The sequence below is a fragment of the Myotis nattereri genome (genome assembly GCF_964212035.1).
Source record: "Myotis nattereri genome assembly, chromosome: 16".
NCBI classification, from domain to species: Eukaryota; Metazoa; Chordata; class Mammalia; order Chiroptera; family Vespertilionidae; genus Myotis; species Myotis nattereri.
In genome coordinates this window covers 41,350,900-41,364,637 of record NC_138091.1, presented here as the reverse complement: position 1 = coordinate 41,364,637, position 13,738 = coordinate 41,350,900, and the positions used below count along the sequence as shown (strand labels likewise).

The following is a 13,738-nucleotide window of genomic DNA, read 5'->3' as shown; positions in this document are numbered from 1 at the left end:
AAGGCTACTGGGATCATTTTGGAAGGAAACTCCAATTCTCTCTTGAGTTGTGTGCTTCCCTTTCCCTCTCCATATCATTGTTTATATTTCAGTGTACCATTGACAGCATTTTCCCGGGATTTGCAAGCCAACATATGTTAATGCGGTCTCTGAACACAGTTGCATTGGTTCCCATTATGTATTCCTGGTCCCCTCTCCAGCAGAACTTTATGGTATGTATTGAAAACAATATGATAATTGTTTAAACTATGTCTTTCTTATGTTAATATGCTGGCACTCCTCTTAAGGTAAATATTGTCAGAGTATATATAACAAAGCTTGGACATGCAGGGCAGAATGCTTTTAGAGTAATTTATTTACTCTAAAAAGTATATTGCAAGTTGCTCTAACTTGGTAGGTATTGTGCTCTCTGAAGTATACTTCTGCACTGATGATGGTTCTTTTATTTTTTTGAATGAGTGAGACTGGGCAGGACTCCAGTTTTCCCTTACTACTTTGTCCAGTTTTATAACATGTGCAATTAAATGCAGTCTCAGTCAGACACTTGAGACTCAAGCAGGTTGACAGCTCCCTGCTGATGGCTCAATCCTTTCTGAATCTTCTAAAGTCAGGAGGCTGTGAAAGCAACTGAGATAAATGAGGTGCACAGGGATCCACAATCCTTTCATCTGGGCCTTTATGCTAACTCCTACTAGGGTTATTTGTGGTACTGATAAGCAGACCTCTCTAAATACTGCCATAGCTTATCATCTGCCTGGTGACAGATAACAATTCAGCAGAATAGAATATGGGTTCACAGAAGGGAATCCTCAGAATTAAACTTCAGAGTAGTTTTACTCTGATATTTGAGGATTTAAGAACGACTGTGTTCTCTGTTGAATCAAAAAAAGAAAAAATTCATTAGTATTGTTTACTACCAGAAAATATTATAGTTCATACACTGCGATTGACTTTAGGTTCCCACTGAGTGCAAGTGACATGAATTATAATCATATTTGTTGTTATGATTATCAGAGTGGTTAGTCTTAGAGTATCTACACTAATAAAAGAGAAAAATGGTAATTGGCGTACGGCGATACCTTTTTCATTGGCTAATCAGGGCTATATGCAAATTAACTGCCAACTAAGATTGGCAGTTAACTGCCAACAAGATGGCGGCTAATTTGCATATGTAGGCACAATGCAGGGAAGCGAAAGGGAAAGCAGGAAGAAGCCCCCTGCCACTGACAGTGATCGGAAACCCAGGGGGGAGCTAAGAGCTGGGGGGCAGGGCAAAGGCGGCCCTGGGGCCGCCCTTGCCCTGCCCCCCAGCCATGATCGGAGAATCAGGCGCCTTTGCCGCCCTGGCCAGTGATAGCAGGAAGTAGGGGTGGAGCCAGCGATGGGAGCTGGGCACGGTCGAAGCTGGCAGTCCCAGGAGCTAGGGGTCCCTTGCCTGGGCCTAAAGCGAAGCCCACGATCGCGGCGCCCCCCGCTGCCACTGCAGGTCCCCATTGCCTGGGCCGGACGCCTAGGCCAGAGGCGTTAGACCTGGGCAGGGGCGGAGCCTGCAACCGCGGGGAGCTGGGGGTCCCCTGCCCAGGCCTGACACCTCTGCCGGAGGCCTCAGGCCTGGTCAAGGGGCTGATCCGGTGATTGGTGATCGGAGGGTGATGAGGGTCAACTCCTCTGGCTGAGGCATCAGGCCTGGGTGGGGGGCAGAGCCGGGGATTGGGGGGATATGATGGTCCCCTTGCCCAGGCCTGAAGCCTGGGTCAGAGGCGTCAGGCTTGGGCGGGGGGTGGAGCAAGCGATCAGAGGGAGATGGGGGTCCCCTGCCCAGGCATGATTCCTGGGCCAGAGGCCTCAGGCCTGGGCGGGGGCCAGAGCCAGTGATCGGGGGGAGATGGGGGTCCCCTGTCCAAGCCTGACACCTCTGGCGGAGGCGTCAGGCCTGGGCAAGGGGCCGATCAGGCGATCGGAGGGTGATGGGGGTCAACGCCTGAGGGCTCCCAGTATGTGAGAGGGGGCAGGCTGGGCTGAGGGACACTCTCCCACACACACACACACACACACACACACACACACACACCCAGTGCACGAATTTCGTGCACCGGGCCCCTAGTATAATAGAATATCCAAAAATTCATGATTGCCCAGTTTCTGTTCTAAATATTCTAGTTATATTACAGATTGTATTTTTGGAAGCCTTCCATCTCATTTAATCTGTATGTACGAGAAGAATTAGAATTGAAGACTTTTTAAACTGTTGTTTAGGTGATATTCATACCTTTTTCACAATAATGTTTACTGAATAAAAAGAGATGAAGAATCACTAAAAACAAATGTACTACCAAACTTTAGGTGTTAGTGGAAATATCTTTATTAGTATCATGCAAAACATTTGGTAGTTAGTATCCTCCTGTAGTTAAACTTAACTCCCCCCCCCCCCCAAAAGTAGCATTGCCCTCTTCGTTTGAGGTTTTGTTGATAAAACAAAATATCCAGGTTTTTAAACTCAGGCCACTGTGACCAAAGTCATTTTCAGGAGATTGAAGTAGCAAAAAAGGCTCAGCAAATATTTCATTAAACAGAAAAGAGGAGGTGTATAATGGATTCATGGAAGAAATCTCATCTGGTTTGATTTCAGGTAGAAGATGAGACAGTTTTGTGCAATATTCCCTACATGGGAGACGAGGTGAAAGAAGAAGATGAGACGTTCATTGAAGAGCTGATCAATAACTACGATGGGAAAGTACATGGTGAAGAAGGTAGTGGTGCTAGGCACTTCGGGAGAAAACTGTTAGAATGGTGCCTCTTCTTTGGTCCATCACCTTCCTCTTATCTCCTGCCTTACGGGTGTACACACTGAAGAATATTTCAGTGTAATCACGTGGCTCAGAGTAGAAATTTTATATTTAAAAATTCCCAGTTAAATTTTATTTTTTTTTATTTTTATTTTTTTAATATATTTTATTGATTTTTTACAGAGAGGAAGGGAGAGAGATAGAGAGTTAGAAACATCGATGAGAGGGAAACATCGATCAGCTGCCTCCTGCACATCTCCCACTGGGGATATGCCCACAACCCAGGTACATGCCCTTGACCGGAATCGAACCCGGGACCTTTCAATCCGCAGGCCGACGCTCTATCCACTGAGCCAAACCAGTTTTGGCATCCAGTTAAATTTTAAAAGGAGTTTGGACATAAAAGGATCATAAAGTAATCAGTGACAAGAGAGAAAGTTCAGTGTACAAATAAGTTTGATTTTAGAAGTTTTGATCCAGGTATCCCCTGTATCTCTCAGAAATTGGTTATAATATCCTAACTTTCCTAAAAGAAAGCCATTTGGATTTAGTTGTAGTTTTAGAAGTAGTTTTAGAAAAGGCTGTGAGTGTATAAGAACTGGGATGATAGGGAGAGACTCCCCAAGGATTTGCAAACCAATAGCCTCACCTGCTCTTTTTTGACAATTGTGGGTGTTATGATGCTGTTGAAATGCATTTATCCACTACGCCCTCTAGTGTCCAAAGACTTTCTCCTAAGATGTAGTATAACCCCCTATGGTATGATTTTAGAAAGAAAAAATGCTATCTTTTTATTCAAAGAAGTCACTACTGACCAGTTAGCAGAAAGACCAAGTATATTTTTATCATTCTTTTTCTGTCCCATTTTTATTGTTTGCACATTTCTGTGAGATTTTGGACCATAAATAGAGGTTGACCTGTGACTATGGAAAGGAAGTACTCCAGTAAAAATAAAGCTTGTAACTGGATTTTCCACTAGTCAGCTGAACTGTTGCAGTTGTAAGAGCCAATCAAATTATTGTAATCCGCCCTAACCGGTTTGGCTCAGTGGATAGAGCGTCGGCCTGCGGACTGAAGGGTCCCAGGTTCGATTCCCGTCAAGGGCATGTACCTTGGTTGCGGGCACATCCCCAATGGGGGGCGTGCAGGAGGCAGCTGATGGATGTTTCTCTCTCATTGATGTTTCTAGCTCTCTATCCCTCTCCCTTCCTCTCTGTAAAAAATCAATAAAATATATTTTTTTAAAAAAATAATTGTAATCCCCTGGAGTCCATATAAAAATGTACACATGTTATCTACCTGGGCCTCAGAAGTGAATACAACAAAACCTTCCTAGGAGGTGTAATGGAATATGAAACAACCACTGTTCACCCATTTAATCCTTATGTTTCAGAGATGATTCCTGGATCTGTCCTGATTAGTGATGCTGTTTTCCTGGAGTTGGTAGATGCCCTGAATCAGTACTCAGATGAGGAGGAGGAAGGGCACAATGACACCTCAGATGGAAAGCAAGATGACAGCAAAGAAGATCTGCCAGTAACAAGAAAGAGAAAACGACATGCTATTGAAGGTAAATAGCACTACTTCCTCATATGACTTTTTAAAGTAACAGGAAGAGGCCCTGGCCAAGTAGCTAAGTTGGTTAGAGCGTCATCCTGATACGCAAAGGTTGCAGGTTCAATCTCCGGTCAGAGCACATATAAGAATCAACCAATGAATGCATAAATAACTAGAACAACAAATCAATGGGGTTTTTTTTTCTCTCTCTCTCTCAAAATTAATTTTAAAAAATTTATATTTAAAAAAAGAATCAACAAATGAATGCATAAATAGTTGGAACAACAAATTGATGTCTCTCCCCTTCCCTCCCCCTCTCCCTTTCCTCTCCTTCTCCTCTCATAAGTTAATTTAGCTTGGGTAACCTAGCTGAGAAGAAAGTGGAACTTAGAGAATAATCATTATTCACTTCTAATTAGAAAATGGTATATTTGGAAAACATGGGAAGTTTAAAGAACAAAATAAAATGGCCTTATAATCCGGCCTAGGAATAACCAGCATTAATATTTCCTTCTAGCCCTAGCTGATTTGGCTCAGTGGATAGAGCTTTGGCCTGCAGCCCGGGTTCGATTCTGATGAAGGGCACATGCCCGGGTTGCGGGCTCAATCCCCAGTAGGGGGCGTGCAGGGGGCAGCCGATCAATGATTCTCTCTCATCATTGATGTTTCTCTCTCTCTCTCTCTCCCTTTCCCTTCCTCTTTGAAATCAATTAAAAAAATTTTTTTAAATTTCCTTCTAGACCTAAAAAAATGTAAAAAATAATATATATATATATATATAAAGCCCTAGCTGGTTTGGCTCAGTGGATAGAGCATCAGCCTGAAGACTGAAGGGTCCCAGGTTTGAATCCAGTCAAGGGCACATGCCCGGGTTGCAGGCTCAATCTCCAGCCGGGGACATGCAGGAGGCAGCCGATCAGTGATTCTCTCTCATCATTGATGTTTCTATCTCTCTCTACCTCTCCCTTTCTCTCTGAAATCAATTTTTAAAATATTAAAATATATATATGTATACACACACAATGTTGTATGTCAACTATATCTCAATTTTTTTAAAGTACATATTTAAATCAACCTGTTTATATGTGTTATGTGAAATTGGGATCATGCCACATGTATGTATATGCATACATGTAATTTTTATCCCTTTAAAAAAAAATCATATGAACAGTTTTCCATGTTGTTAATATTTAACTAATGTTTAATTATACTCTACATTATTTAATTATACTATATGTCCAGGAACATAGTGTCTCTTTCATTGTAACAAAGTTATGATATCAGTCTTGTTTTTCAGCATATAGGATTCTTCTGTATTCAGGTCTCTCTGTGAAAACTCTGGTTTTTACCTCCATATTCTGTCTTGGGGAGTGGATTTGGTTGTTAATATGTAGAAGACTGATTTCCTTATTTACTGGTAGCTTATTAGAGAAGTCCAGATAACCTTGACTTTCTTATATATTCCTAGACAGCCAATGTATAGGTTAAAAAAGCAGCTCTAGCCCTAGCTGGTTTGGCTCAGTGGATAGAGCATTGGCTTGCAAACCAAAGGGTCCTGGATTGGATTCTGGTCAAAGGCAAGTACCTTGGTTGCAGGCTCCTCCTGGGCCTGGAGCCTGGTCAGGGCTCATGCAGGAGGCAACCAATTGATGTTTCTCTCTCTTTTCCTCTCTCTTCCACTCTCCCTAAAAATCAATGGAAAAATATCTCCGGGTAAGAATTAACAACAACAAAAAAGCAGCTCTAATCAAAATGCCTTGCCGAAACCAGTTTGGCTCAGTGGATAGAGCGTAGGCCTGCGGACTGAAGGGTCCCGGGTTCAATTCTGGTCAAGGGCATGTACCTGGGTTGCGGGCACATCCCCAGTGGGAGATGTGCAGGAGGCGGCTGATTGATGTTTCTCTCTCATCGATGTTTCTGACTATCTCTCTCCCTTCCTCTCTGTAAAAAATAAATAAAATATATTTTTTTAAAAAAAACGCCTTGACAAAAGAAAAACGACCAGACAGCTTTGTTTGCATACTCTGATTGTAGATAGCACTCAGGAGCTTTTTGTCTTTTCTAATTCAGGCAACAAAAAGAGTTCCAAGAAACAGTTTCCAAATGACATGATCTTCAGTGCAATCGCCTCAATGTTCCCTGAGAATGGTGTCCCAGATGACATGAAGGAGAGGTAGGGGAAGCTGCCCCCCTCAGGCCTTGTAGAGTGATCAGGCAAAATTTTTATTCACGCCTGTATTTGGTTAATAAAAAGCCTTGCTTATGGTAAGTGCATAAGGATTTGCCCCCACTTCTCATTATTTCTTCCTTACTTGCTTACCCAAAATACCCATTCCCTTATTAAGGGTCATTGTTTGCTGGCTTCTGAGTAAGTCTGGGCAGAGAACTTTTTATACTTCTGCCATTTTTCTGGAGAGTTACTCCAGCACCATACTTATTAAATATTTCCCTCCCTTTCAGGCATATGCCCAGCCCAGCATAATTACAATGTTGTACTAACTCAGTTATACACAAATCCATCATCAACAAGACTCAAAACTCCCATCCTCTCTTGACCAGCTGTACCTGGATGATCCTCAGTACTCAATCTGTATTTTCTCAGTTAAGACATTCCCTTGGAAGGAACTCTTATCTCTCTTTTCTTGAATAGGTACCGAGAACTAACAGAGATGTCAGACCCCAATGCACTTCCCCCTCAGTGCACACCCAACATCGATGGCCCCAATGCCAAGTCTGTGCAGCGGGAGCAATCTCTGCACTCCTTCCACACACTTTTTTGCCGGCGCTGCTTTAAATACGACTGCTTCCTTCACCGTGAGTGGGGCTACTCTGAAATGCTCTCCTGTTTTCTATTCCCAGCCACCATTTCCTTCTCTTTATTTTAGTTTATCATATAGAATTCCCGGCTTCTGATCTGATGATGGTTTTACAAAGGACCAATCTATTTTCACTTGTTCAGTTATCCTACAACATGCTTTGCATGGTCAGGACAGAATAACCAGCAACATAATTGTTTCTGACTACCTCCTAGTTTTGAAAGGATTCTGTTGATGTCAGAAATGATTGGATTTTGTGCACTTTGATGGTAACTATTTATCTCCAGATTCTCCTGCACTAGCTCCCTAATTCAGTTTTGTTCCTCCCCATCCTGTCAAGTGGATGAATCTTTGGAAACAGGACAGTGTTGTGTTTTCCAGCTTTTCATGCTACCCCTAATGTATATAAACGCAAGAACAAAGAAATCAAGATTGAACCAGAACCATGTGGCACAGACTGCTTCCTTTTGCTGGTACGTTCTTAAGCTGTTCTACTATTGTTAACTTTGTTGAAAATTGAGCAGGAAATGGTCCTTGGGCTTTCTGTCCCTGGCAACACAAACCAAGTGAGACAGTACATAGCACTTGGGGGTCATAAAGTGCAAATAAAACATGACTTCTGCCTGGCCAGTGTGGCTCAGTTGTTGATCATTGACCTGTGAACCAGGAGGTCACAGTTTGATTCCTGGTCGGACATACACCTGTGTTGCGGGCTAGATCCCCAGTAGGGGGTGTGCAGGAGGCAGCCAATCAATGATTCTCTCTCATCATTGATGTTTCTATCTCTCCCTCTCTCTTCCTCTCTAAAATGATTAAAAATAAATAAGTAAAGCCCTAGCCAGTTTGGTTCAGTAGATAGAGCATCGGCCCACAGAGTGAAGGGTCCTGGGTTCAATTAAGTTCAAGGGCATGTTCCTTGGTTGCAGGCTCGATCCCCTGGGCGTGTGTGGGAGGCAACCAATTGACATGTCTCTCTCACATCGATGCTTTCCTCTCTCTTCGTGTATTAGGATGATGCTCTAACCAACTGAACTACCTGGCCAGGGCTATGTTAAACATTTTGAGGAAGAATATATTATAAGTGATTCTGTGGGTGTCACATCATAGCATAGGCACATAATATCAGATTCAATTCATTTCAAAACTTTTCTTTTGGAATTTCCTTTAGTGCCTACAGTGTATTATTCTGAATATCCTTATTAATGGTAAATGCTATCATTTACATGTAGTTTTAATTTTTAGAAACAGCTAGAAATCTTTTGGAACCAAGTCTGATAAGAAGATAGATAATCCAGCTGAATGATAGTTATTTGGTCTTTAAAAAAAACCCACATAACTATAAAGTAACAAAACAGTATTCCTCCAAATTTAATATACTAGTTTGGAGGGAAGTTCCAAAATTAAGTAGCAATATTGCATAAATTCAGGGATTACATATTTTATTATTGAAACAGAAGAGTCCTGATCCTTGTACCCACCCTGGAGCAATTAGCTATATACTCTCAAGCAAGTCCCTTCCCCTCTCTCAACCTCATTACCAGTACAGGAGAATGTGTTCTCAAGTTCCCAACAGCTAACATGCAAATGAATTTTAGATATAACTCACTGGAAAGTTGAAAATGCATAGATTATATCTTTTTTTTTTAATATATTTTATTGATTTTTTACAGAGAGAAAGGGAGAGAGATAGTTAGAAACATCAATGAGAGAGAAACATCAATCAGCTGCCTCCTGCACATCTCCCACTGGGGATATGCCCGCAACCCAGGTACATGCCCTTGACCGGAATCGAACCTGGGACCCTTCAGTCCGCAGGCCGATGCTCTATCCACTGAGCCAAACCGGTTTCGGCGATTATATCTTTTTAAGATTACTTTATAGGTTAGCTCTTTTGTGAAGAGGTATATGTTTCTAAGTTTTTAGAATGCTAAATGGCTGTTAGATGGCCGCATTTGTATGGTACAGAGCAAACAGACAGTATCATTGCACGTAAGCACAGATGCTGAAAAGCTGGTTTGTGATGATGGGATAAATATGGTGATTCTGGGCCTACTTCAGTTTCCTATCTAACGTGTCCATTGCAGGAAGGAGCAAAGGAATACGCCATGCTCCACAACCCCCGTTCCAAGTGCTCTGGTCGGCGCCGGCGAAGGCACCACATGGTCAGTGCTTCCTGCTCCAACACTTCAGCCTCTGCTCTGGCTGAGACTAAAGAAGGGGACAGTGACAGGGACACAGGCAATGACTGGGCCTCCAGTTCTTCAGGTACAGTGAACAGGAAATGATCTTGTCTTAACACACAAGGATTCTGGTAAACCCAGTATCACCATCTAACACTTAATATCACTAGCTATAATAATAAAAGCGTAATATGCTAATTAGACCAGACAGCCAAACGACCTTCTAGGTGTCATTCCGGACATCCTTCCAGACGAAGCCGCTGTGGCGGGGGCCGAGGCAGAGGCAGTTACGGGTGATCAGGCAGGCAGGCAGAGTGGTTAGGGCGATCAGGCAGGCAGGCAGGCAGGGGCAGTTAGGGACAATCAGGCAGGCAGGCAGGCAGAAGGGTTAGGAGTGATCAGGCAGGCAGGCAGGTGAGCAGTTAGGAGCCAGCAGTCCCGGATTGTGAGAGGGTGCAGGCTGGGCTGAGGGGTCCCCCCCTCCCCCCTGCACAAATTTTGTGCACCGGGCCTCTAGTGTTTTATAAAATTGTTAATTCTGTCCACAGGTTTATCTATAAACAGTGGAGACGGGGGGATATTTTTGTTCCTAACTAGGCTGCCTTTTAAATAAAATACTTTTGAATTTACAGCCAACTATTGATGACAACTGCATTCCACCTTCTTCTGTTTCTCTTATTTCTTCCTCTTAGAGGCTAACTCTCGCTGTCAGACCCCCACAAAACAGAAGGCTAGTCCAGCCCCCCCTCAGCTCTGTGTAGTGGAAGCACCCTCGGAGCCTGTGGAATGGACTGGGGCTGAAGAATCTCTTTTCCGAGTCTTTCATGGCACCTACTTCAACAACTTCTGTTCAATAGCGAGGCTTCTGGGGACTAAGACGTGCAAGCAGGTACTGTCTGAAAGCAGCAGGAACAAGCTCAGGCCCTCCTTTCCTGCACTGTTCTGTCAGCCCTTTGCCATCTTGTAAGTGGCCTGTCTGGAGAGAAGCTGTCTCCGGCTCAGTTCCTTGTGAGTTTGTGCTTCTGGGCCATGAAGTGGGTCTCCAAGCACGGGGCCTCCTGCAAAGGCCAGGCCTAGCAGTGCTTGGGGTCTGCTCTCCCCCTTGCTGAATTTTTATTTCTGTCTTTAGCCATGATCTAACTCTTCTGGATGTTCCAGCACACTTTTAGCTTCTTTTTTTGGTTCCAACATTTTCTTTGAAATGTGTATCCATTTCCTAGACTCCCAGGTCTTTCTGGGGATGTTCTTACCTAGGGTGCTCCTTCTCCTCCACGGCAGTGTTGTTCCCACCATCAGTCTCCTCATTGCTTTATTCTACAAATGTCCTATCACAAGATTTTCTAATTATCACCCCCAAAAGCTAGGCCTGGACCTCGCCCTTCTCGCTCATACATACCATCACGTCACTAGAATCATGGTTTGATAGTAGCCACTCATGCTCTAAAGGCAGGACAAGACTGCAGCGAGAGGACGCTGTAGACACGGGCCATGGAGATAGGTGTTAAAACCAATCCGTCCAACAAGAAAGGAGCACCAGAGCTTGCGCCCTGCTCACATGGCTCCTAACTTCAGAGGAGACTGCCCTTTTCTTCATGCTTCCTTTACCTAGAACAAGCAATAGAACCATGAACCGATGTGCCCTTTGCTTTCATTGGGGATCTCAAACCTATTTCCCTGAGGCACAGGTTAACATAAAGATCTATCAAATTGGCCCTGATTGGTTTGGCTCAGTGGATAGAGCGTCGACCTGCGGACTGAAGGGTCCCAGGTTCAATTCCAGTCAAAGGCGTGTACCTTGGTTGAGGGCACATCCCCAGTAGGGACTGTGCAGGAGGCAGCTGATTGATGTTTCTCTCTCATCGATGTTTCTAACTCTCTATCCCTCTCCCTTCCTCTCTGTAAAAAATCAATAAAATGTATTTTTAAAAAGAAAAATCTATCAAATTGGGCATGAAACAATTTTTGTGCATTTTTTTCCTAAGTAGAGTATCTATACTTTTCACAGACTCTCAAAAGGAATTATAACCAAAAAGGCGGGTGGGGGTGGCAGGGGGCCTAAAACTGAATGCTATAAAGGAAAGAAGCACAATGAAAGGGAACCAGCTTTCCTGAAATGCTGTCCTACTGAAGTGAGTAGCCAAGGCTCTGATGCCTTTATACCAGCAGAGGGAGCTAGTGCTGGTGTCTGTCAGATCTTACTCAGTTACACAAGGTGCAGGAAGTTGCCCTCCCTAAGAAGAGAGAGATACTGTTGGTAAAAATCTGCCCACACTCAGGGTTGGTAGGCAGAACAGTAGATAAAAGCTACTAACCAGGAAAGCTGTAACTGTGCTCAGTATTTCTCCTTTCTCAAGTCAGGATAAATAAGAACTAACTTCAGAGCCGTTGCCACTCTGTCTCCCGTGACTGAAGAAATGCTCAGTCCGCTGCCTGGGAGCCCTCTAGAACCTCCTCAGCCCAGCAGCTGGCTGGGTCACTTTCTGACCGCCCGGCCCAATAAGGAGTGACAGGTTCTGGTGGGCTTCTCTTCCAGGTCTTTCAGTTTGCAGTCAAAGAGTCACTTATCCTGAAGCTGCCAACGGATGAGCTCATGAACCCTTCTCAGAAGAAGAAAAGAAAGCACAGGCAAGGGTTGGACAAAGGACTTTCTGTGTCAGGCTGTTCCCTGTGCTTTGCCCTCCCCCTGGACTTCCCATTTGCCTCTCTCTGTAGCCACTGCCCATCCGTTTGGCATGCGTAGCTGAGGGCCGGCCTTCTTAGAGCTCCCTGTGGGTCTGTGCCTTGGCCCAGCCTTTCTCCTGATCATGAGCTAACTTTGGTTTTCCCTTTAAGCTCCTGGCCAACAGAATATGAACTGGCCTCATGGCTCCACATTGAGGCCATTTTCCTTGTTGGTGATTAGTTAACCACTGTACTCACTTCTCAACCCTGACCAGGGTTGTTTTGTTTTTGGCACTTGTATTATTTTTCTAAGTTGCATAATAACTTTTTTCTAGCTAGCCTTTGCTGAGAGTTGGACATTTTTTGTTGCGTTTTTTTATTTTTCTTTGCTTTTTGTTGTTGTGTTTTTAAATTGACATTCTGCCTGGCTTGGTTCCCTAATGACTATCACCTATTGAAGAAAGGAACTGACACAGATTCTAGATGTAGAAGGAAGGCCTCGTGGCCGCTCCCTCTCAGTTCCTTCACTCAGAACATGTTCCTCAAAAGCCTTCTCAACTCCCCATCCTGAAACTCCCCACATTTCCACCTCCCCAAAGGCTGGGGAGAGGGAGGGACGATAGATTACAGTAGACATAGAGGGTTGGGTTTTGTTGTGTGTCTATTTCTTGTTTTATGTATGTTTGTTTGTTAAGGGGAGGTTGTTTATACTTAAATGTTGAGGCACAGGCCAGCCGGGTTTGGGGTGGACTGTAGCTCCCCTGTACGAGAACAGAAGCCTCCGGGGAAGTGATGTGGGAGGACACTCCCCAATTCTCCAACTGCAGTCCCTCAGAGTAGGTCGCGTTGTCCTTTCCCCGTCTCTGCAGACTTCCCCAGGACCGTGACCCAGACCCATCCTGTCTTTTTCCAGGTTGTGGGCTGCACACTGCAGGAAAATTCAGCTGAAGAAAGGTAGGTTCCAGCAGGGCCTTCTTCCACAGTTCAGCTCGAGGCCTCACCCCTGTGGCCGTCCTCTCCCCACCTGCAGCTGCACTTGCTGACCCTACACCACTTCCGCGGGTTGCAGCTTTTCTGCAGCAGCTGAGAACAGCTCAGCTTCTCGCTGCAGCTGTGAGGACTCTTAGGAGGTAGAGTTATGGGCCTTGTGGTCTCTGACTTTCATGGTTTGCCATGTGCCAGGACCTAGACTTCATTTAATGTTCAGAATAGCTGCGATATAGTCCCGGACTATTTCTACACTTTCGCCACAAAACAAATCACGCCGTTGTAGCTTATGAACAACCATCATCTAGGACTGCCATCATCAGGTGCTAGATGTGGATCGAGGTTATAGTAGAACAAGCCTCTGAATCAGCGCCCTGGACACTTGAGAGGGAAGGCCGCTAGGGAGCATGAGCGCAGCAGTGCCCTGGTCTATTCTCTTCTCTTCCAGATAACTCTTCCACACAAGTGTACAACTACCAACCCTGCGACCACCCAGACCGCCCCTGCGACAGCACCTGCCCCTGCATCATGACTCAGAATTTCTGTGAGAAGTTCTGCCAGTGCAACCCAGACTGTAAGAGTTCTTCGTTTTCTCCTGTAGTCTGCCAACACAGCCGGCCCAACGCATCCCAGGTTTCCCTCCCCTCCTGTGCCTTTTGCTGCTGATGGGCCTTTTGATATTCTCTTTGCTGTGTTTTAACCACTCTAGAAGAGACTTAAGATATGGAAAAGTGATTTTTAAAAAACCCTT

General features: G+C 44.5%; 1 protein-coding gene across 2 annotated transcripts in view; it reads left to right on the top strand.

Moving 5' to 3' along the window:
- The window catches only part of EZH1 (enhancer of zeste 1 polycomb repressive complex 2 subunit), a 29,365-nt gene that overhangs the window by 10,097 nt on the left and 5,530 nt on the right, over positions 1-13,738 (top strand). For both annotated transcript variants that reach the window (XM_081109431.1, XM_081109430.1), the window contains exons 5-15: positions 93-212; positions 2,630-2,750; positions 4,180-4,356; positions 6,414-6,516; positions 6,994-7,157; positions 7,541-7,632; positions 9,244-9,424; positions 10,032-10,228; positions 11,873-11,964; positions 12,914-12,954; positions 13,436-13,561. In XM_081109431.1, the coding sequence (XP_080965557.1) occupies positions 93-212; positions 2,630-2,750; positions 4,180-4,356; positions 6,414-6,516; positions 6,994-7,157; positions 7,541-7,632; positions 9,244-9,424; positions 10,032-10,228; positions 11,873-11,964; positions 12,914-12,954; positions 13,436-13,561 (1,414 nt within the window). The remainder of the gene's footprint in view (positions 1-92; positions 213-2,629; positions 2,751-4,179; positions 4,357-6,413; positions 6,517-6,993; positions 7,158-7,540; positions 7,633-9,243; positions 9,425-10,031; positions 10,229-11,872; positions 11,965-12,913; positions 12,955-13,435; positions 13,562-13,738) is intronic.